Raw genomic sequence first — 25392 nt, 5'->3', positions numbered from 1 at the left:
CTAATGGACTTAAATGTATGGACAAACCAGAGCTCCGTCCCATGAAGAGGCACAGTTCAGGCTTACCATGGAAGAAGACAATGCCACCCATGCTCCCTCTGCTAAACTGCCAGCGTGACTTCTACCTAGAAGAACAAGCAGCTGAATGTGCAAACTGACCATTATGGACCAACAAATGAACTACATGACAAATGATACAGAGCAGAGGCCTACCAACCATAAGAGTTTAGCCGCCTTTAAAATCAAAAGGGGGTTTTGGTAGGGTTTTTTTGGGAGTGGGGGTTGGGGAGTGTGGTATTTTAATTATTTGCCTTTCGAGTTTGGAGCCTTTCAGTGCTGGTACACTCTTATTCCACAAGCTGGTCTCAATTTGGCTGAAGCACAGACTTCACCATACTTCATTACACACCTCTGCTGTACAACTGCGGGTTTTTTTATTCTGCTCTCCAGAAATACAACTTTGTAAAACTGAAGCTGTCAGAGACCTCCTCAAGGCCTTCTGTGATAACATGCATACTTAGGAAAAAAAATACTGAGGCACACTACACTCCAAAGATTTTTTTTTTTTTTTTTTTTTTCAGTTTTGAGAACAAAGGAATGTAAGCACGTAAAGAGATAACAGAGGGAAAGAAAAGAAAAAGAAGCAATACAAATTGTATGTGATTAAGTCCACAAGAGAAACCAAGGAGAGCATGCAAGCTGCAAGTGGTCTTGGGTATCTTGGACACACCCAGTCAGCACATGTACCATTAAATGTGGCTGGCACTCTGCTACGCATTCTGAGAAACCACATCCCCTATTATAGCTAGAGCTACTGTCAAATGTCTCTTGATACAAAGCTAGTAATTATTACTAATGGTATCATTAATTGTCATTTTACTACATATCGTAAAATAATATTTTGTTCTCATTAAGCTCAAAGAGCACAAAGTCTCTTGGAAACAATTATGACAAAATAACAATTAAGTCTAAGCAGCTTTTAGACGCTGCCTGTGCTGCTGTGGCAAACAAAAGGATCCAATCCCACTGACTCAAGGCATTTAAGGAAGCACCACTTTGATACAGCAAAAATCACCAGGAGTCCTGAAAGCAGATCTCCTGAAAACAGCCGATCAGGCATATGCTCAGGCAGATCATATCTTGCAAACAGATTTCAGAAGCAGACTTTAGAAAACAGCACCATCTGGATCAAATTTGCAACTCTATCCATAAATAAGAAGGGACAGCTTATGGCATCACTGCAAGCATATTTATAAAGTGTGGGAATATCAGGCCGAGAAGCAAGAGTACTAAGGGGAAAATGCTGTCTACAGGACTGAAAAATGCAGCTGTATCACTAAGGAAGTGGTGTGAGGAAGCCACTCACAGCAAAACGAAACTAGCCAGGACAAAGATGACTGGAAATGAGGCAGCTGGATGCCAAGAACATTAAAAAAAAACGTGGAACCAGCCAGGTTCTGGAGCTAAATTGTAACTTATGAACAACAGGCAAAATTCTTTCATCTGCACAGCAAACATCCATTCTACTATGGTGCTCCTCTGTACAGAGATAGCAGAGCCAGGCATGTAGAGAAAGCTAACAGGCAGCATCTACTTCCCCCAGGAGAACCTGGAAAGAGAATTTCAATGTACAATTGAAAATGGTCAAGTGATTTATACCTCTGAGAATCCAGGCAATCAAAACATGCTGTTATTCTTTTGACCCAACTGACTAGCCAGAAATATGGGGGAGTTGCACACTGTCCCAATTAGGAGAAAATTCTTAATTGTTAGGTGATTTTTTTGTATCTACAAAAACACACAAAGAGGTGTAAAACAACTGTGTTCCTCATATAAGGGAGGATATTAGTATTCTGACAGTCATGTCACAAATTTATACTGTTGTCTTTTGGATGCTAAGATAGTTTAAATCCAGCTGATTTTTTTCAGGTAAGAATGAAATAGAAAAGGAAAGGACTTTTCTGAAACATTATGAATTTAAAGTATATAAACCAGCTCACTTAAAGAGACTGGCTAATTTTATACAAGGTGAGAGCTTCCAAACATGATATATGGATTGCCACAAAATCTGAACAGGTCAACCTATTTGCAGGACATATTTGAAAACAGAAAGAAAAGAAATTACCTGGCAAAAATGGAGGATCTAGGCAATAATTTTACATGATTAATCTCCCCCAAATGTGAAACACCCACCCAGTATCACAGGATGTCCCCCATGGTACCCCCTCCTACCATTGGTAACAGCATTGTAAAACTGGATTCAACACTGACTTTGGGAAAATTTGTAGCTCCAAGATTACTTTTGTTTCACTTGTTTCATTATTTTTCAAAAAAAGAATCCACACTTTTTATGTGTCTTTAGGGATTTGTTCTGTTTTTAAATATGCTTGGCTTTTGGAGAAGTTACTGTGCCTGCTCTCAGCCAGTTTGTGTGAGCTACTCCTTTGCTTCAGCACAGTGTTGGCCAGCTTAGTTCAAGGCACCAAAGGACTACTTCAAGCTAAATTCCCTAACTTTTCGCTCAGATATATTAAAGAGCCCTCACAAATTTCAATGAGACCAAAAGGATAAGAGTTATGAATACAAAAAGTAAGAGGAAATAATCAGACAGGAAAGCTGCCTAAAAGCAATTAAGAAAGCCTTTGACTAAGTCCTCTCCACTGTTTAAAATCAAAGAATGAAGAAAATCAGGAATATAAGAGATCAGAATGCCACCCTGTACACGAATGCAGGCGCACAGTATCTTTTACACTTCTGTCAGCAGTCTCATTCATTCTCAACAAGAACTAGTTACAGACACTTCACAGCATTCCCTTTATCTATTCCACTGCTTCATTATCCTGACTTTTTGAAAGCATCTCCTAATTTTCCTCAGTTGCTGCAATTTAAACCCATTACTTCTTGTCCCATCAACTATGGACACAGAGAAGAGTTTACTCGCTTCATCTCAGAAACTTTTTCAGCCTGAGCGATCCAAATTCATTCAAGTTTTGCTTTAGAACATTCCTGTTGTTCTTTTCTGGATACCAACAACTTGGGAAGCTTATATACAAAACTTGACATTGTCCTGTTAAGCAAAGAACTTCAATAATAAAATGAATAATTTAAGAATCCTTTCAATTTTAGCTGTACAGGTGTAAGAATTTATTACTTCTGCCTGGTTTTTAACAGTATCAGATTAATTCAAAAGAGCTTTCCAGAATTTAGTCATTCTGGCTTCGTAACCCATTAATCTTTTTCCCATGTCCACACTGTCTCCCATAGCCTTCCTTGTCCTTGCATATGATGATTATGTCTGTCGCTAATACAGATAAACAAAAAACAGACTATGGTATTCAGCTGTTTATCCAGTAAATGCTATGATCACCATGCTCATTTTCTAAGGAGCAGAGCCAAGGCTGCATATGCCAACTAGCACAGCATCCAAGCAGTACATTCTAGGTGGCAAATCCAGACAGGGAAACATGGATTGGCTCGCTGCTCTTGTATACAAACACTCAGGGTTTGCACACAGGAAAGGGCATGAAGTAGTATGTCAGACAAATGGCATTTCAGTTTCTTCTCATGCTAATGGCTCTTCGGGTGCTTTTTAAGGGAAAAGTAGATGTCAGTTTCTGAGTCTTCTGATTGGATTTTTTAGCCTTTTTCTTCTCTTTTCAAAAATCCATTCTTTTAGTTCTCTTCCAGGGGCGTACCTATGCCTCACTGTGCCTACCCTTGGGTCTGCTGTGAGCTCATCTGTTCTCCAACAAAGCAAGCTATTACCCAGAAACAAAGAGAAATGCTTTCTTGTTGCTCCCTCATACCCAGCCCTTGGAGCAATCATGTTATTCTGTCCGAGTTATTTCTGCCTCCGAAGAACTGCTGGCCTCAGTTTCCTCCACTTATTTGTATATTCCATTTTTTTCTCTTAAAATTCAGAGCAGCAGGGATTGAAGTTTCTACTGTTCCCACCACTGAAGTGAATCTATACCTCCCTGACATTTTAATTAATGAAAGATTTACATAATAGTATTTGAAAAAACAGCAAATTTGTTGTTGTTCTTTTATTTTTATTTATTTAGTTGAAGAAACAGCCCTGCAGCTGGAGAATTTGAGACCTGGAAAGCAGATAAGAGCTGTTGAAGAGCAGCAGCATCATCTAATATTTAGCACCACACTCTTTATGCATGAATACCCTCCATAACTCACTCCAGACTATGCCAAGATTTCCAGCTCATGCATGCTTTAGCAGTTGGTACTACACATCAATAGGTTATGAATTTGGAGTTATGACTGCTATGTAAACTCATAAAGACTCCACTTGAATCAGTAATAGCCAAGAATTCACTACCAAGAAACAAGAATCCCATAATTCTGCTACAGTCTAGAAGTACATCCCATTAATAAATGCGCAAAGTACGTATGTGGTGTGGGAGAAACTATCCTGGCATAAGTTTTAGAAACTAAAAACATAAACACATAGAAAGCAGGAAACTGCTCCAAACTAGCAGCAATTTACTGCCAAACAAGATGTTTAGGTAGGATGGTGCCAGTATTCTAGCCAGGACTCATCTTTTACTCTTCCTGGGCAGCAAGCAGTGTGCAGTACCTTCCTGCTGCAGAGCGTGAAGACCCCAGGCCCTTTGCAGGCAGGGACTTGCACACACCTCTTTTTGTGCGGGTACAAACCTAACTGAATGCCTTCCCTCTTCTGTTGTGTATTCACCACTTACTGCACAGAAAACCAGTTTCAGAGGTGTTTTAGAAATATTACCACTCCTGCTTTTGTAATAGTTTGCAAAATTAAGTTTTTACATATATACAGAGACTATAAATTCAGCTGAATCTGAAATATGTAAAATACATTATTTTTCTAATCTGTTCTCTTGCCATCTTCTTACATCTTTGGGTATATACTTCCTTTATAAGCAAAATGACTGAGAACCTTGACATAAAGGAAAAAAAAGATACTTTATTTCTCAGCAGTTCACAGCTTTCTGTTTATCACCTCGAAGGGTAAAATAAGTACTAAAGTCACTTTGAAAATAGTTATTTTACATTATAATCACTATAGGGGCAGCTCCAATCAGTGCTGGCAAATGAACAGTAAGGGCAGATGAATCCAGGAAAAAGCAGGGGTTTGTGCAAGTAACACCACAAATAACAAAAAAACCTGCCCTATGGCTCTGAAGATTAAATTAACAACTTTTCAGCATTCTCCCATAATCCTGAATAAGGAGACCTTTTACAATTACTTTCCTCACATTCTGGACCCATGAAAACTTTCCTAGTTGATAGTATCTGAGATGAAAAAGTTCTATCTCTTTCTGTCTCATACTAACCGTCCCCTGCCCACACCCATCTCTCTGCAAGAATAGATAGAACACATGGAGAATTGGCATTGCATGATTACTCTCCATCTCTCTCCTGCAATATATTCTGCCTGACACCAATGAGAAATTCTTCATTGGGTATGAAATTCTGGTATGCACAACATGCACACCTCATGTAGATCTCATTTCAGTGCTGATTAAAGAAAGATGTGGAAAGACAACTTGCTATAGGATTTCATTGCACATCAGAACTTCACTCCACATTTGAAACTAATCTGAAATTGATATACATCTTTTCTTTTCCTTCTTCCTCACTCCTACAAACAGAATTAACTCCACCAACAAGGACAAAGTGTGATAAAAGGACTGCCTCATCGGGCACAAACAAAACCTCCATTTTCAGAAGAGTGCTGTTAAGGTGATCACAGAGCATCAAACCTTTTTCTTCCAGGTACTCCAAAGCAGATCACCCCTTTGGAGAGGCATCACAGAATCCTGACAGAACCACAGAGCCACATATGAAGACGTATGTGCTGGAAATAATGCTGGGTGTCCCTAATTGGAGGGACGTTCCTGGTGGATGGCATTGTGCATCCTATCCAAAAGCTTCTAAAGGCAGCAGTCGCCCCAGAAAAACAGGAAAGTTGGTAACATGATACTCAGTTGTCAAAGACACATAACATACAAGGAGCTTTGTAACTAGTTCATGTCACTATCTGGTATTTAGACTGCTGGAAAAGAGAGACACTTTTTTCTTTAAGAAAAGATTTATATAATGATGAGTGAAGACAGAAATTGTTCATTTAGCCAAATTCCACCTAAATGCACATTAGAACAGACAGGTAATACATCTGTAAATAAGAAGCTTCGCAATTAAAAGATCATGAGAATTCTGTTCACTAGTGCCACAGCTGGTGTATCATTACTCAGAAAAAAGTACACTGAAGCCCAAATTACTCTCCACGTACCAAAAAACCAAAAAAACCCAACCCAAACCTAACCCTAGGGAATTTGTTTTCACTTCATCCAAAAGTCTCAACCCTTCTGACCAATTCCACCAGCTCAGCTGAAACTTGCTTACACAGCAAATATAAGAAAATACCATAAGCCTAGAAAACAGAAGCAGGCTAGGACAGCACATGTTTCTCTTCCTCCTTTGAAATTGTCACTCAAATATAATCTGTATTTAACATTTCTTGATTCCAAAAAGCAAGCTCTAGTCTTATGGTGGAGGTTCCTTGCAGATGACCTCAGTGACCAGCAAAGGGTTCGAAGAGCCATCAGAGCTCAGTCTAGATGCAAGAAGTCATACAGCAAGGCCATGCCTGAGCTCTTCTACCCTCACACAGTCCAAATAAAACCAATACCCATTGCGTACTGTCAGCCAGGCCAGGTATACATCACGAACTCAGACCTCCAACACAGGAGCTCTGGCAAATACCATTTGAAAGCCCCCAGGTATCTTCCCCACCACTTTCCTAGGGTTTATTGTGTCTAAAGTATATGTGGCAAAACAGGCAAGTGCCTAATCCTCAGCCACTCCAATTGCCATCCTACAGCTAACTATAAACTGTTAATTAACATGCATTTGGGCTAAAGACTGTGACTCTCATCTGTAAACTTATTTAAATGAGATGGCTGAAGCAATTATTGTCCTCTACTCTCTGTTCCTTCCTCTCCTGAAGGTTACACCTCTGTCTCAGACAAGGCTACACAGAAGGTGCATCTGTTGCTTACGCATTGTCCTCTACAACTCAACATTTAGGCATTTAAACAAATCACTGCAGCCTTTAGTCTGCATTTATATATTAAGCTGTAAACTATAGCAGCTGAGGATACAAACCACAGACATCCATTCATACCATGGGACTCCAACTTCTAGAAATGTGGCAGGGTAAACAGGCATGGTGATAACCCCACATGGTCACCCCACTTAAACATGCTTACAAACATACATCAAAGCCCTAAGCAGTGATTCAGAGCGAAACTGGTGGGACTATCCTCTGGTTTGGTCTACTGTACTCTAAGATAATGATGTGAAATAGGGATTCCAGGATAATGGCATATCACATACACTGGCATTTCCAATTGTTTACAATGGCCAGGAAGTACTGAAATTATGATCCCAAAAGAATCCACAATATTAATGTTGTGTTCTGCTCTGCACCAACCAGTCCCAGTGGACCTTTGCATGTCCATCTCCTTTGAGCCATACAACAGTGTCACTTCCCTGCTCCGGCAGCAGGTATAAGGAAGCTGAAAACATTATGTTCTCTCCTCTCCTTCCCCTTGGACAAAGGTACCTCCACCCCACCTCATAAACTGCTGGAGTGGAGCAGAATAGAAATGTATGTGGGGACAATCAAGAATTTATGATGTGGGAAACAAGACATAACAGGATGTTGTACTGGTGCAGGGATGCTGAACTGAGTGGAGAAAAACAGTCTAACGCTATCTTGGGCTATAGTACCCAACATACCACGTGTCTCAAACATAAGTCTTGGCTTTCTAGAAAGATTTTATCAGCTGGGGTGAGAGAAAAGGAATGTTCCTACTAGGGCATTACTCCACCTTTCTCCAAACCACTCTCCCTCAAAATCTCACCAATCTCTTATTCAAAAGGTTCAATAATATCATGATTTGCAGAGATATGTTATGCTATTGTTTTTATTTTAGACTAACTGTGTTAGTTTGCACATGGCAGTAGTGACCTCTGACAGTCAGAGCTGGTGAACAACAGTCTTTTTGTGTGAAAATAAGGAGAATTAGGACAACACCCAACAAGGGTGCTGACTGAAGATGCATCTTCAAAATCAATGAAAAGGAGGCAGCTGAAGCCTTGTGTGTGCAGAGAAGTGCAAAACATACCAAAAATAAACCCTCCTGTCCCGAAGGATGGGTTTGTGCAATGAATTTCAGGACTCAACTACTTTAATTTGCCTTCAAACTTTAAGTCTGAACCTTGGAGCTAAAAATTTACAGAGAAAGAAACTTCCTTTCTGTGGCATCTCTGAAGTTCCAGCTTCTCACCAAAAATCAAGAAGTGCAGGGAAGCCACACAAGTGAAATGTTCTATATACTAACTTTCATAACTAAACTTTTTCCAAATCTCTCCTTGGATTCGGTTTGGCCTTAGACTGTTTTACTTTGCTGGAACAGACAGGCTTTTCCTAGTGAACACAGGGGCAGCACCAGCAGTACATTCAAACCACCAACATTTTCACTTCATTTCTGTCTTTTACACCCTCTGTGCTCAATGTGTGCTTGATTGCGGAACGCAGGCTTGAACTTACTGCTTTAAAAAGTACTTCTGCATAGTGTTGAGAAGAGTTAGTTTCACCAGCTAACACGTAACACAAGCAGACTAGGCAAGTGGGAAACAACCAGATGTCTGACTGTTTGCACTTGCACTTGCTGAGATTCTAGCATAAGCACAACTGTTCAGACAACTGCTACTGAGTAATTCTGAGACATAACATAGCTTCTTTATTTACATTTTTATTACTCACTGAGAGCAATGGCAAGCTGCTGACTGGCAATTCCTGAAGAGCCAAGACTTACATTCTACACTGTATGTTCACATATGACTACAGTAGGAAAATTGTCCTAGCAGTCTCTTGCATCCAACAGAGGTACTCCCAGAGTGGAAAACTTAATGCCTTACATCCCCATTGATTCTTGGTGTGTGCACAGAGATTGTCAATACTGCTTCTGGTTATGCCTAACAGTCCCCCTGGAATTGAGCTAAGACCACCATTTCATCAAGCACTAACTGCCAAGGATGTGTCAGCTGGTTGCCAGCAGACTGAATTAAAGAATTAAAATTTTTGTTGCACTTTTTCACAAAAAAAAGATGTATAGCTTGTATGACATCTTTTGCTCATTTTTTTCTCCTAAAAGAGGTAAGGAATGAAGACAAGATATTCAGTTTCAGTTGCTGGCTCTTGTTATTACTTCCCCTGCAACCTCTGGACAAGTCATTTTGCCTTTCTGTGCCTCAGTTTCTCCACCTGCTAAATACTGGTTTTCTATTTTGAGATAATATAGCCAAAGAAGTGCTGCATAAACACAGACTAGTATCTTTATTCTTAATGCACTTCAAAGAAAAATTTTCCTCTTCACTAAGTAAAATAACCGGAGACTTTTCTTCCAACTGGGTTAAGCTGTTTTTTGATACCATGCTGCCCCAGCAGCTCACCCAGAACCACATTAAAACAGAACTTATGTCATGCAGCCTTGCCTCCAAACACACACCACCTGGACATAGCAACTGCTGCCACTGCAATTTAATTCTTGCTTGCTGATTGCAAATTTCAGTTCCTCTGGTTGTGTGCTGTAAAAATTTTGATTCACACTTTACTTTCCAAATATTGTGGCTTTTCTTGTGCAACTGCTTAAGAAAGATGCATTGGCCTCTATTGTGCAAAAGGATCTCTTATGACATGCATATGTACTGCATACACAGTATAACAGAAAAAAAACAATCAAAAGGCTGGCTGTTCTTTCTAGCTTTATTTTACATCAAGATGCATCTTAAGCTGTTTTTAAATGGGGAAGGAAACAGAGGTCAGAGTGAAATTCCCAGAGGTACCTTGCTGTTCATGATGTTGATATTCTATACACAGAAAATGCTGATACTGCAAGGTGATAGGCACCTGCTAGAACAGGCTGAGCTTTTCCACCTCCTCCTGGCTTCAAGCACCCTGCAGGATAAAGTCCATAGAGATAGCAGAATCCTCAAAAGGTGCTCTACCACACATAATGCAAAACAGAATATCATCCTAAGTAATCTTTCTTTTTAACTTTTCCTCTGCTACTCTGTGTAACTGCAGAAAACTTCCAGTACCCTTCACCAACAAATCCATCCATAAAGCAAAGCTTCATCAGCTTGATCTGTTCACCATGTTAAAATCAAGATGCAGCTGAGACATTAAATATTTAAAGAAAGAGAGGCTTAACAGTCAAAAAAAAAAGGAAAACACACATTTCTTCAGGGAGTGTTTTGCTGACTGAGTAAAGAGTAAGAAAGCTTTGCCCCATTTGGCAAACATAAAAAAATACCCAAACCCAACCAACAACAAAAACCAAAGCAAAGTAATAAAAACTGTGCACAATTCTTCATTTATAACAACAGGAACTGCCCACAGCTCTTTTTTTTCAGAGAACCATCATAGTTGGCGAATAGTGAAAGACTATGTAATGATGTAATATGTCTGCAATCACCTGTTCTAATTCCAGTACTAATCTGCCCTTTTTGACTTCTTCCATTCATCTACAACCAATACTCTTTCCAGTTGCATTTAGTTCAAAAGCCTTGACTATACCTTAAATTTATTGGTCCATTTTTGTTTCTAAATGCTTTTTGTTCTTGCTCCCTAACTTCTAAGTGCAGTTACTCTAGCAAATACTACTTGTGAGTGCTGAACAGAGAGGGAGGAATGCACTGAAGTGAAAAAACTGTGTGCAGTAAGATTATCCATCCTTGTGCAACAGCTTTGCAATCCACTGCAAGGGAAGGCAATTGTAAACCAAGAACGTGGGTGCAATGTGAAGGCCAGAGAACTGAAAGCAGCAGAATTCTAGAAATTCAGTGGTGGCAAAGCTAGTGGTCTGACTCAGTAAAAAGCCCAGCAAAACAGATACTGCAACACTAAATGCACTGGATTGTGTGCCCTGTACCATTTAATGACTAAGTTAAAAACTGAAGTGGTACTTTTGACTTGTATAAATAACTTAATTGGTAAATCTCACTTTTCAACTATACCTCCCCAAAAATCATCTTTGGTCCATATAGCCTGAAAATCACTATTTATTTACTGACAAGTTTTCAGAACATGTTCTCCTCGCATGTGAGCAAAACACTTGTGCCAGTGCAAAGAAGGAGACATGTATTTGCAACAGGGATAGTTTCCCATGTAAAGTTTTAAGAGCCAACAAAGGAGCCAAACTCTGGGAAAAGTGTCTTCCCAATATCCATCTCTCCTTCTCCTTTTGAGGGATCATGCCTCTGACAACTGAGTACTCATAGCAAACACATTTCTGCAGCTCTCTTTGGAAATCTCCCCCCCCCCCGCCCCGTTCTTCCCTTATTTTGTGTCTTGTCAACACCCTCTCCTCACAAACAGCTGCTTCCCATCTGAGCCGATTTCTGAGCACAAAGTCAGTAACACAACAGAGACAGAACCACCAGCACCCAGAGGAATATGAGCTAAAAAATTATATGCAAGTGTCCAGTGATTATCATTTGAAGCCTTTGATCTTCCACAATAAAAAGGGAAGTAAATAAAACAGCAATGAGCAAGCAGCACTTCATGTGAAGGACCAAAGTGTTTTCAGTCTACAGTATCTCAGCTTACAACTGTTAGTAATGACACTCAGAATTAGGTAATTAACATCCAGTTCCTTTTCACACTGTCCTAAAGTAGTCCCCACCCATTCAAACTGTATTTCCTTTCTGTCTCCTCCATAGATCAAGAAAATAAAAGACCTCAAGTAATGACGACAACAGAGTCAGTAATGACAAAAATCTAAGGAAGGCTGACAAAACATTTTTCCAACACTTCTGGCCTGGCACCTACAACTTTCACATAACAACAAAGCATCAAAAATAAACCCATCCGCACCAGTCACCAACACAGAAAAGCTAGCACTGGGTCTGGGTGTCAGCTCTGCCATGGGCATCACTGTTCTACCAGAGTCCTATTTTAGGAAGATGTGCCACTGTCTGGGGTGGGACCTGTACTAGTAAGCTATCAGCGCCAGAACATGGGCCTGAGCCTTGCAATTCTGTTAGAAAACTGTCAGAATATCTCCTGGCACCCTTTGGCCCAGGCGTGCTAGCATTCTCCTAAACAACTCGCAGCCATGGTGCCAGCGCTAGGATGGGCCAAGGACCATTCTCAATAGGCAGTTTAAATGCAGCCATCCTACTTCAAGACTCAGAGAGTTCAGTGGTACAAGACAAGACCAGCTCATGCCAGTTGGCCTCTGGGCCAGAGAATAAAGCCTGGCACTGTTTTGTTTACTACATTTGTAGCTTAAGTCTCTTGCTTAATACAGGGCATTAACCACTGATCAGATCTAGCAAGACAGAAAAACTTTTGCCTCCATGCCTTCTCCTCTGTGACCTACACATTAAATAGCACACAGCCTGTTCATATATACTTACATTAGGCTTGTCCATTGTTCCCACAACCACCCAGATTCTGTTTCAGAATCAAGTTTCAGAGTCCGAAACATTTTACCAAGTCAAAAGCTTTACAACCTTCTGTTATTGCCCCTTCAAACAAAATGAAAGGGGCTTCTTTAGCCACTTAGTGATGAGGTTAACAGCAAATGGCTCCCTGTGAGGTGATGAATTCAAAGCAGTTGTCAGATTAGACAGAAAGTCCCATGGGACCAGAAACTTTGCTGTGTAGCTAAAACCCACCCACCTATCTGAGATAAGAACTCACTAAAATGCAAATTCTTATCAGGAGTCTGTCCCCAAAGCAGAGCCCTCCACCAGTGACACAGGACACTTTGAATATCAGGGAACTCCTCTCATTGTCAGCTTCCTCAGCCTCCAAAATAATCCCCAAATGCAACCTTTTATGTTTTCCCCTCTTTCCTGACATGTATGCCCCTCATGTATCCCATGGCAGGTTGTTCCAAGTTACTCAAATCACACTAGGATGCCAGAAGCATGAGCAGGCAAAACTTTCAAGACAAAAATGTTATCACTGAAGTGATTTACTGTAGATAAGAAAAAAATTATAAAAAGATGTAGATGTTGTTGTTAGGCTTTTTTAAATCTAAGCCACTCTATCACGTACAAAGGTAAACATCTGACAGCCATCCAGTAAAATGAGTCTCACAGGTTCAAAGCTGTTCCTTAATAAATTGCTCAGATCACAAAGACAAGCATCACTCCTTGGTGGCAATCTCAGCAGTCAGGGTCACCAGTTGCAAAGGACCGTGCTAGCCTTTCTCTTTAAAAAGTGGTCCACTCAAGGAAGGGGTGAGCATCAGGACCTTTCAGTGATCAATATTTGCTCATTCTGACACATTAGGGCAAGACACGCTAGCAGAAAGAACGTGGGTTTGTTATCACTGGTAGTGACACTGGTTCACAATTAAACCCGCAGCCCAATTTGTGCAAGTCAAACTCCTATCCCAATCACATCAAGTTTCACACCCAAAACATACAGCCAAGCAGTTCCTAATATATGCCTGAAGGAGCCCTGAAAATGTTGACCTTAACTCTTAGACAGTGGCAACTAAACAACTGACAAATCCACAGGGAATATATAATCAGCACCCTGCATTTTAGATTGTTTGCTCCTTTTTTTTTTTTTTTAAACTGAAAGTGTATTACTGCACCAACTAAATGATGACTAGTCTGCAAAGATTTTTAATGACTACAACACAGTGCTTCTTAAAAAAAAAAGTGCCCTCATTTTACATAAGCTAAGTGGTTTGGGAACCAACAAATTAACCTGTTGGCACAAGAACTGACCACAAGCAAAACCAGAAGTACAAAACGAAAGTCGGAAAGTTGGGTTAAGAATGGTCACAAAATTTACTCTGTGAGTCATGAGACATCAGACAAGTTGCAGCAAAGTATTATTTGTATGGCTGATATACATCCATAAAAATAATTATAGCAATGGCAATAGCAGTGAGATTGACCCAATATCCTTACATGAACATAAATGTTCCTTTAAGTCCATTCTACAGTCCCATCATCTCAGTAACCACCCTAATCTTTAAATAATCAAGGTGTAGAAATCTATTGCCCTCTCTGAAACTCAAAGATATATGACATAAAATTGCAGCTGTCTCCAGAGCTGTAGGAAGTCGCATTGCCAGCCAGCTTTGTGACAAGTTCTTGTGCTAATAGCACCAGGTGAAAAAGCAGATGTGCTTACATAAGCATCATGATGCCCAGAATAGTCAATACCTGTCTTTCTGTCACTAGGTTTCAAGGGGCCTATCAGAGCTCCCATTCAGCTTGGGCAATCGCTATCTCATAGCTTGACATATGGCTATCAGCTGTGTAAGCAATGAGTTATTCTTCCAAGGAGGAGGGCTCCTTAGAAAGAGCAAAGGAACTGTTTTCTTGCCACAGAGCCATTTTCTCTTACTCTGGTCTTGAGATCGGCAGTTCAAAGGGAGCCAAGGCTTCTTCAGATGAGTGGCTTCTACAGATGGGTAAAGGAGGCTGTATATGCAGAAGTCAGGCATTTTAGTCCAGATAACCACCCTGAGGTTCTCTCCCAGTATAGATCTGCAGTTCTGAATGTCCACTACAGTTTGACTCAACCATATGTGCAGAAGGCAGTGTTAAAGCTTTAATCAGGCTTGGCGAGGCAATCAGGCAGGAACCTTCATCTGCAGTAGTATTTAAATCCAAGACTTTGCTCAGGTCTTAGGCACGCTGTTAGTGCAACCCCCAGTCCAAGCCTCAGTTTGTGATCTAACAGGGAAAAGTAGCAAAAGGTAGCATTCAGTCTTTGTATGAGACGTGGCTTTGCATGAATTGCACTGCTCCACAATGAAATCTTTGTAACTGATTAAGAAATGACACTGTTGCATATTTCAAATCTTTTTCTTGCCTCTAGCTGTTAAAGGCTAAGAATGCTGCAGTCATTCCCACTGCTAAATGGGAACTCTTCAAAATAGATAAGAAACATGATAAGATAGTGATGCTTCCAGTCCACCCTTCAAAGACACAGAACTGGTTGCTTCAACGCAAGTTAAAAACAGAACGCAAAATACTGAGGCAGAAACAGAGACAAAGAGGGGGGCAGGGCAGGAATGGATTGAAGCCACCCTAACAGAGGAGTAAAGAGCAGCCACCCTATGCCACAAGTCCAACCCTACTTTTTACATCCTTAATTCAAACAGCCTTCATGCACTCTGAAATAGCATCACCTTTGATTGCACTAATCAAGGGATCATCTGTCAATTCAGAGTATTTAATGGAAATACTGCTGTGTAAATATGGATTAAGTATCCCATCACAACACAAAGACAATAGTAATAAGCAGCATTATTAGTGAACTACACATGCTTTCATGTCATCTAAAGCACAAAACAAAAGGGGCTGGCTGAAAGACGACTGCAAAGAAACCTTGCGATGTAGTCAGAGACGAAGCCATGAGATACAACCATTCAGGACAATTTGAAAGATTTGATCCAGAACAGATTTCTGCAATCATGGCAATTGCTATTTGCAATGAAAAAAAAAAAATCTGCACAAACTAGATGAGTCCACAGAATATATTTCCTAATTTCAAGAGTATCTCAAAAAAGATGAAGTGCAGGAGAGTTGAAAGTCTTTGCCACAGTAAAGGCCACAGTAAATCCCCATTTCGTGCAAGAAAACTGATGGTAGTCTCTGCAGATAATGAAGGCCAAGGGGATAAGCAGATATATGTGGGTCAGCAGTACTCTCTCTGGTGGCGACCAGTATCGACTGCCATTGCACAGTGATTTCAAGCATCACCAAAGTCAAAACATACATTACCATTTACATCCTAAAACACACTACAACAGTGCAAGGCCTTTACCAAGAAAACACCCATTGCAGGCTGAGAATCTATTTGAGGCTGGAAACAAAAACAACAGAAAAGAGATTCTACAGCTGGAAAGAAGAGGGAAATTCACACATAGTCCCTTATATTTTCTTGCAAGTGCCTGAAGGAAACAATAGGCAGGCAACAGAAATAAGTAATTTCTCAAAAGCTTCATCTATCACAGACTCATCTGGATGCCTGCAGGCAGACACTGCACTTGGGAGATCCTGCTTTTTCAAGCCTCAGATACCCTCTCAGAGTGGGATGCCTCTGGGACTGCCAGGATCTGAACATAGGAAAGCTGGCTTGAAAACACATCATTCTCTTCCCCTTAAGGAGGGTTCAGTGTTGCCCTTCCAGGGTACACCCCAGAAGTCTAAATATTACACTGCTCCCATAAATCCTCTATGCAGACACCCAGTCACGGTCACTGGTATAAGCAATGAGTTGTCCTCAAATACAGGTACAAACTCAGATAAATCTTTCTTAAGGCTCCTGTGCTATGATAATACTCCTGTGTAATGTACAAAAAATGTGAAATAATCCATTCCCTCACTCGGTACTGCTAAAACCTTGGGAGTGTCTTGTGCCTGTGTTTTGGGCACTAGAGTTCAAGAAACACATAGATTAGAGAATCCAGGTAATTATCAGAGGTAAAATTAAATAGTTTTTGAGGAAAAAAAGTTAAATAATTTGACAATTTAGTCTAGTCTGAAACAAAATGTGAAAACATCCATGGAATACTTGAGGGTTTGATGCAAAGAGAAAGAGATCACCTCTGTACTCACTGCAAAAAAAGATTAGACATTATGTTAGGCATTAGGAAGACATTTCTAATAAGGACATCTAAACACCAGGATAAATCATCAGAAATTACCATCCTTTCAGATCAGAACATGATGGGATGGTTTGTCAAGATCCTCTCCGAGACTATTTTTCATGATTCTATCATATGATGTAAAATTGTAGAACCACATTTCCCACTCCTGCAAAGCAGTACTCCTGCCTATGGCACAAACACTGTGTGACCTGCGAAGGGGAAAATTAGCAAAGCTTTCAAACTTTTTCTCTTCCTATAGTTAGGGACAAACAAGGTCCCATAATGGGTATCAGTCTGCTTCCTGCAAAAAACAGCAAAAAATTGTGTAAAATCAAACATGTATTCAGCTATGTGTAGAGCAACTCACTCAATTTCTGCTGTGATGCTTGTTTCACTTTTTGATCCACATGCCCTTTCCTACCAAAGCCCAGGGTCTCTGTCCCTCCCTTATACTCACTCAGCTCCCAGACTGCTATTTCAAGTCAGTTTTGTTGCAGAGGCACCACCATGGCGCTGGGAAAGCACAGGGCAGCCAACCTCCCCCCCCCCCCCCTCCCCCCCCCCCCCCGCCCCAAGATCTTGACACATGTTCAGACAACAACTGGCATACTTGAAGTGAGAGGGAGGGACAAATGGCAAAAGGACTGATTGATGGTATCACTGCAATTGATAGGAGGGAGAAACTAGAGCCAGAGTCAGGTCAAACACCTCATTTTGAAGGATGTAAAGAGACCAAAGTAGACCTGACATGAAGGGTAACAAGGGTCAGATGCACACCAAGCTGGAATGAGCTAAGGGAAGCAAAGAGAAAGGAGGTTTAGTTCTCACCTGTGTGGCAGTAAACTTACGAAACTACATAGGGGATTTATTGACATTTTCTCATTGTGGACATTCTGTGACAGTGCAAGAAGAACTAAACAGCTTTGTTCATACAAAAAATCTACTGTATTCCTATATACCTTTGATTTGTAAAGCCTCACTGCAAAAGGCATGGGCTGGTCACACAATTTTCCAAGTGAAAAATGAAGCTCGGACATGCATCTCGGAGCGGAAGAGAACCTCGGAATTCTGTATCCTCCATCCCTGCTCTTAGATCCCATGGGTTGTAAACTGGGCTCTGCAGACCACAGGCTCAGATGAATAAATATTTTCAGAGCTTTCCCTTTGCTTTGTTTTGCTTTTCTGTTTTTCACTTCTGCTTCACTTTCTACATCCAGACTGTTTTCTTCACATTCTCTCTTTGCATCCACAGCAAAAGAACCTTTTAATCTGTTTGCATTTCAGCCTTTAGCAGCTAATTTTGCACTACACTTAGTCTGAATAGAAAACTACTAGCAGAATTGCCAGCCCCAAAACTCAAGAGTCATAACGCAAGCCCCTGAAAAAAAAACTCATGACCATTTATGTTTTGCAATGTTACCTCTTCAAACTTTGCTTTACAAGAAGGGCTACAAACATGCCATTTAAAATGAAAGCTGCAATCTTCCTCAATTTATGTATGTCAGGAACCAGGCTTTTAAGAAAAATGTCCCACGTTGTTAAGACTCAGCAGTAGAAAATCTTGATCGTTCACAATCTTAACAACTGGCTCTAGGGGACTGTATGTGACCAACTGACCAAAACAACAGAATAGCTAAGCTAATTTAGATCACTTCCAAACAAATTTCCTTTTCCATCTCCTTCCTCTCCCCAATTGCTCTTTTAGCTGTCTCATAATAAAGGAGCAACATTACCCAAACCATATGGTTCACCTTCCAGAATGAGAGTTTATCTCTACCTACTGAGGATGAAACAGGCAAAGAACGGGGTAGGACAGGAAACCACACCTCACAGCCGAGACAAATGGTCTGTTTGCTACTCTGTCTGAGCACCAGAGCCCTAATCTTGGATGCAAACAAGACTGTGAAATATGAAAAAAAAAAAAAAAACCAAAAAAACCCAAAAAAACCAAAAAACACAAACGCCTGTGATGCTTATCATATTTCAAGATGGGCGGAGAGCAAAAATCCAGAGATACTAGATCAATTACAACTACAAAGCAAGCAAGAAAAGGGAGCATAACATAAATATTTTGAGTCTGTTGTAGGATGTGGGTTAATTTATCTGATGGCACGTGTCCTTACATAACTTATTTATACAATTGATAAGATGGAAAAAGACGTCTAACCTTCATATAAAATAAAGGATGGCATAATATTAAAACCTAAAAATAGTCCTGGTACAACTACTTATCCAACTTGATACGTGTCTGATAAGGACAGTTCAACTTTCATACTATTTTCATGCCTGCACAGAACACACAGCAATTGCTCAAGCTAAAAGTACATCCTGTCATTCTGACACCAAAATTTACAAGTTGGTGGTTTGTTTGGAAAGATTAAAGAGCCGTATTTATATACAATGTGGAGAACAATTTGGCTTTATATACTTGCAATTACCTAAGCTGTGGGAGCTGCATATGCAGGTTAGAGCTAAGTGTTCAGTGAAATTAAAGGATGGGGGGGAGGGGAAGGGGGAGATGTGTATGCAACAAAATACCTACCTTTGCAATCTAGTGTATGGATATTTACTGTTACTACACTTTCACATGTAATTCATATGATTATATCTACAAACTGGTAAACCAAACCTTTAAATACTGACATCTAACTGTTGTGTACCCGCTATTCAATCTATTTTTAGAATGATGGTCAATGAGTACATCTGAAATTGCTCAGGGCTCCTGTGTCTCTTTACTTGAAAGCTGGTCTTTAATTACTGCAATATTATTATCACAGATTTGACTGGGATTCTGTGGAATGACCATGCAGCATTCAAACAAACCACAACCTTTCTTTTCTCAATGAATTGTCTGTGACTTTTTCATGCAGATTGACAACACAGGCAAGAACAGATACCTAGACAACAGGAAAGCTTAAGGGCTAAAATGTGCCGACATCGCACCTCAGCACCCAAAGACTCTCCTGTCAGCCACATACTTGTGCAAAACTGCACACCACCAGACAGATGCTTCGACATTTATCAAAACTAAATTATCACCTGGTTTAATTTTGTCACATAGAAAAGAAATACTTACAAGATCACTTATAAAATGTAAACATTTCTGCATACATTACAGAGAGTTAAAAGAGGCCAAAGGGAGACAGAGGATTAATTGAATCTTGAAGTCTGGAGACTGAAAATCCTTATGGTTTATGATCTCACCAGAGACTTACAAGAGAATTATCTGCCTTTATCTCTTTGAAGTTTATCTTGCTCCATCAGTAACTTTTAGTAAAGTTCCATTAGCTTCTGACAATTTTCCACTTTGCTTCATATTTGATCAGTAGTTCTTTAATGACATTGGCAGCAGTATGTTTTCATCCATTCCCTGTAGTTCTCCCTACTGTTTAAAAGGTTTGGCTGTGTAATGAGCCTTTATTAATGAAGTTAGTAACATATCTGCATAACTGCAGTATTATCTATTAATACTCCTGATTTGCACAGCATTTCTTCAAGGAGGATTCCATATCTTGCAACATACCTGCCTAACAAAATGGCAGCTGAGATGGGACACAATACAGCACATGCATATTCATAATCAAATCTGTAACTTCATCAACTGTAAGCTAGTAGAAGAGTTTGCCCTCTCTCAGCACGGTAACTCCTCATTTTGAGGCTTAATCTAGGAAAAGTAACACTATCAAAATCATTATATGCATGAGTATCATATCTGTATTTATTACCATCTAATATAAAACCCAGACTCTGTTTAAATAAAATAGCTATATCCCTTGGAATTATCATCTCATCTTGTGAGAATTAGAACAAACCACAGAGAAAAGCTACTGGGTTTCATTCTCTCCAAAGTTCTGATACATAATACTGCAACGCGACGTATCAACAGGAGTAGCAGAAACTAAACAGGAGCAAAAATGACTACGAATGCCTTCTTGTGTCCAAAATTCAATGGAATAAAAATGTTACAAACAACATACACAGTGAAAAATTAACTGGATGTATTAAACCTAACAGACTGAATAGCCTAATTTAGCTGTAGTGGCATGGGACATCTAAGTTAAATCTGCAGATATAACTCCATTTGTCAGAATTGCTTGAGGTATGAAATATAACAGATTCTAGAGACTAAATTTTATTTAAATAGGTAAACATCTGGAGCATTTTTATTAAATGAGTACAAAACTCACAGCAAAATGTTCTTCATGGTGACTAACACAATTTTTATTTTAAGAAAAGAGAACTCCATGTTCTGTAACTTTAATGATACCCACTTTATTAATCTATGGAAGCAAAATAAGGACCACAATCTTTTAGGCAAAGCAAATAAGGATTGAATCCTTATGTTTATAGCAAACCTACTTTCCCTGTAGCTTAGCAGTAAAAGGTTTCTAAGCATACAAAAAAGAAAAGAAAAAGGAAACCTTTCCTTTAACATGGTCACATATTAGCCGTCTAAAAAGGATCAAAATACTCTTAATAAATCAAAGTTACTTTGATTTATTTCCAAGTCCATAGTATTAAATACTTAAGAGATTCTTTTACATTACCAGGGAACACAGGAAGCTGCTGCTAGCAAGCAACCTTAGTGCTGTGAATAAACCCATAGAATTTAGTTGTTTGCTTTTTAAAACATTGTTTATTGAGAATACTTAATGAGGACTCGGGCTTCAATAGCAAATATTTAACAAAGAGCACAAATTTCCTCACCTAACCTTTTTCTAAAGCACCACTGTCCCATCCTACTTAGGGAAAACTCATTCTGATGATAGAAAGATATGAGATTTAGCCTTCATTTATTTATCAAAGCTATTAAAGTTTCTTAAGTAAAGGAACCTGTAACCCGTATATCTCTCATCTCATGTTTGACAGGAGCAAGTTTCCGTAAGATCTGGGAACTGCAGCTGTCCTGCACAGAGGAAGTGCAGTCTTTTCTCCACTACAGCCAAAATTGCTTCTGCAACATATGTAAGTATAATAGATTTCAGTACAATTCACACTATGAAAAAAACCCCTAACCTCACATAACCACATTTGAGTGTTAACTAGGCGCATTACCCCAGAAAGTGTAGTAGTTTATGTTTATTTTGCACTGGGTAAGTGCTACTCAGACAGAACATGAGATGGTAAGAAAGAGACCCATGGGGCAGAAGCAGCAGTTCTTATGCAGTAACATCAGAGCACTCAGAAAAACAAACTCACCAGAGTAAAGTGGACTTTATTTGTGAGGCCTAAGTAGATTAGACAATACAGGGTCCCAGTGCTACAGCATTACTTTTAGTAGTGTCATAAGGCAAAACTTTTGCCCTATAACTGCCTGTAATTCCAGTGATTAAATAGATTATATATCCTTGCATGTCATGTCAGCTGCCCAATGTAGGGGCCAGGGCAGTATTCTTTCCTTTGCGTTATCTTGTTAGAAGGTATTAAGTTATGGCCATCCACCAAATTCATGCAGAAAATATTTCTCATTCCAAATTTTTTTTTTTTAAATTTCATCCCACTACTGTTTTCTTTACCCTCACATACTGCTGTAGATCCTCATTCTCCTTTCCTTGGTGCTAACTCCATTCAACTATTTGAATGCAGTTGTACAGAGATTCAGCCCACAAAAACTAGGTCAATGACTGAAGAAACTGTCGTTATTTAGGACAGCACATGAACATTCAACACATGCTTAAAGCTAAGCCTGTGTGTGAATGCTGTTCTAAACCAAGGTCTAGAGATAGGAAAGACCCTATCCCTCAGGGCTTTATTAAAACATAATTACCAAAACACAAACTGCATAGGGGGGTAAAGCTGCACTATCAGAATCAATCCCCCAAGATAATACACCTAGTAGCTAGTGAACTGTGAAGTGACTGTGAAGGGCTCTGACTGTCTGCAGTGCCATCCTGAGACCACAGCCAAGTATACTCTGTCCATATCTTCTCCTGCCAGTACCTAAGGCATATTACCCACTACTGCTCTCATGAAAACTGCCAAGTCAATGATTATAAATAAATAAAAGACTTGGTTTGGGTTTTAATATATGAAAATCCCATTAGTTAACACTGTGAATGCATTTAGCTGTAAGAACTGAAGCTAAAAATATATGCAGCTTGAATCTGTATTCCAGCCTGCAGCTGACAAAATCTCAAATTCAGTACTTAGGACAGAGGAGTTTTCTTAGGGTTTTTGTTTTGTTTTGTTCTGTCTATAGGGTGGGGTACTTCTGTAACTTGCAGCTTTTTTAAGAATCTCCTCACAGTGAGACAGAATCCCAGTTCTGAAGGAAGCTAACTGGCACTTCACTCGGAAGCTTTCTGAAATTAAAGACTCTGAATTCAACTATTTGAGAGAGAAAAGGAGGATTTAAGTAGAGACTAGTTCATAAAGCAACCACATCCTCTTCATTTATCTTTTATGTTAGACAGTTTGCCACTTGGGTGAATCTGAAAAACTCTGAAGACAAACTGATTTTAAAAAACAAACAACAACCTTGCCAGAAGGATAAGTAAAAAAGGGCCCAGGGTCTAAGCCCATTTAGATGAAATCAGGGTTTAGTACTTATCTAGCAAAACACCAGAAAGAATTTCTGCCCTGTCCAATCTTTTAGAAATCTCTGCAGAGACTTCCCTTGCTTTGATTCTTGGATCTCTGTGTGATCAAATAGTTTATTCTTCCTTTTTTTATGGTGTATCTGTTATCTAGTAACTTTTACTGCAGGCTCTTCTAGTTATTTGCAGGAATGTGGTGGTGTGCTGATGAATTTCACATCCAGAGCCTGTATCAGAAAAAGGAAATAGCCAGATAGAGTTTTACTTCTGAACTAATCTGTGGATAATTTCAGAGGCGGGCATAATTGTCTCCACATGCACAGACACACCCGGCCCAATCACATATTTATGCTTACCATTAAACCAAAATACATATAATATTTATTTATAAGTAACAGGCAGCAAGGGTAGTTTCCAAGTGGGTGTTAACAGCAACTTCTGAACGACAACAACAACAAAAGGATGAGGCATTCTGAAAAGCAGATTCATTTCTGGATCCGTCCCTGACACCCCCCAGCGAGGCAGAGACACCCGCGTGCTTCCCCCGGCCCAGCGGCCACGGCACCGCCAGGATGCTGCGAGAGCCGCCACTTCCATCGCTCCGGCGGCAGGGTTTTTCCTCACCGGAGGAGGAGAAAACGCGGTTGCTGGCTGTCTTGCTCTGCCCACGCCGGACCCTCGCACACACCACACCACCCCCCCCCAGCCTCTCTCGCAGAAGAAACTCCCCCTCGGCGGAGCGGGCCTGGCCCCAGGCACTTCCCACAAGTTGCGCCAAGCGCCGCCGGGACGCTCTCGCAGCCCCCGGCCCGCCCGGGGAGGAGCCGCTCCACGCCGGGCCGGGCCGGGCCTCCCGCCCAGCCCCCCCGGTGCCCCTGAGGGGGCTTCCCCCGCCCGCGCCCCGCGGCGCGGCTCACCGACTGTAGGAAGTGGAGGGTCCCCACGTAGTCCCGCTCGGTGCTGAGGATCTCGTTGAGGACGCAGAGGCGGAGGCGCAGCTGGCGGTCGGTGTCCTTGGGGCAACCGGTGGGCTCCGCGGCGCTGGGGGCGCCGGGTGGCGGCGGCGGCGGCGGCGGCGCCTCCTCCATGGTGGCGGCCGCGGGGCGAGGCGTTCCGCTTCCCCGCCGCTCTCCTCGGCCGCCTCAGGAGCCCCCCATGGCCGCGCGGTGCCCGGCGCGGCTGGGAAACGGCACCCCTTGCCGCCCCCTCGGCCCTGCCTCGCCCGCGGCGGGAGGCGCTACAGGGGCCGGTCGCTGAGGGGAGCCCGGCTGCGGGACATGCCGGGCTAGCGGCACGGCGAGCGCTCAGCAGCGAGGCAGCGCTGAATGAGGAGAGAAGGGAAGCCCCAGCGGCGGGGGGGGGGGGAGCGAGAGGCGGGCGAGGAGGGCGGGACGGGGAGGGTGAAGGCGGCGGAGCCCGGCCCCTGGGGGCCTGGCCGGGCCAGCGGCGGGCAGCGGCCTGGCGGGGCGGCGAGGCGAGAGCGCGGGCGGGCGGGCGGGGGGGTGTCAGGGGGCGGGGCGGTGGCGCAGCGGAGCGCGGCCTTACACCCCCCCCCCGCTCACCTACACCCCCTCACACACCCGCGCTCCCTCATCTCCTCACCCCACGCACTTCTTCACCCCCCCACCTCACACACCCTCAGCTCCTCACACCACACACACCTCACACCCGCCTCACACCTGCACCCCCTCACCCCCCCAACTCACACCTGCACTCCCTCACCCACACACACCTGCCTCACACCCTGCACTCCCTCACCCCCACACACTCGCCTCACACCTGCACCCCCTCACCCCCCCACCTCACACCCCGCACTCCCTCACCCCCACACACCCCGCCTCACACCTGCACCCCCCCACCTCACACCCTGCACTCACACATGCCTCACACACGCACCACGCACCCTGTGCTCACATACCCCATTCCCACGCTCTTCACACGCCATGCACTTGCAACCCCCCACACCACACGCTACATTCACCCAGCACCCCAAGACACTGGACTCACACACCCCACGCACCACATTAACACAGCACAGGGAGATAAACACACCGTGGCTACTTGCACGTACAGAGCCTTGCACCGAAATCCACAGACACCCCTCCCCTGCACAGCGCTGAGGGGTGGACACACAAACACAACTCGCACACAGAAGTACATAC

At 41.8% G+C, this 25392-nt stretch overlaps 1 protein-coding gene across 2 annotated transcripts in view; it reads right to left on the bottom strand.

Moving 5' to 3' along the window:
• PREX1 (phosphatidylinositol-3,4,5-trisphosphate dependent Rac exchange factor 1) overlaps window positions 1-24591 on the bottom strand; it is a 173343-nt gene extending 148752 nt beyond the window's left edge. Inside the window, exon 1 of one of the 2 annotated variants that reach the window (XM_069805851.1) lies at window positions 24148-24591. In XM_069805851.1, the coding sequence (XP_069661952.1) occupies window positions 24148-24318 (171 nt within the window). In that variant the 5' untranslated portion in view covers window positions 24319-24591. The remainder of the gene's footprint in view (window positions 1-24147) is intronic. The other variant, XM_069805844.1, reaches the window with a different exon arrangement.
• Window positions 24592-25392: the final 801 nt, after the last annotated feature.

Source organism: Haliaeetus albicilla, chromosome 2, assembly GCF_947461875.1.
Source record: "Haliaeetus albicilla chromosome 2, bHalAlb1.1, whole genome shotgun sequence".
In the NCBI taxonomy this organism is placed as follows: domain Eukaryota; kingdom Metazoa; phylum Chordata; class Aves; order Accipitriformes; family Accipitridae; genus Haliaeetus; species Haliaeetus albicilla.
Note: the sequence above shows the minus strand (reverse complement) of the source record. Positions and strands in the feature narration are given on the sequence as shown.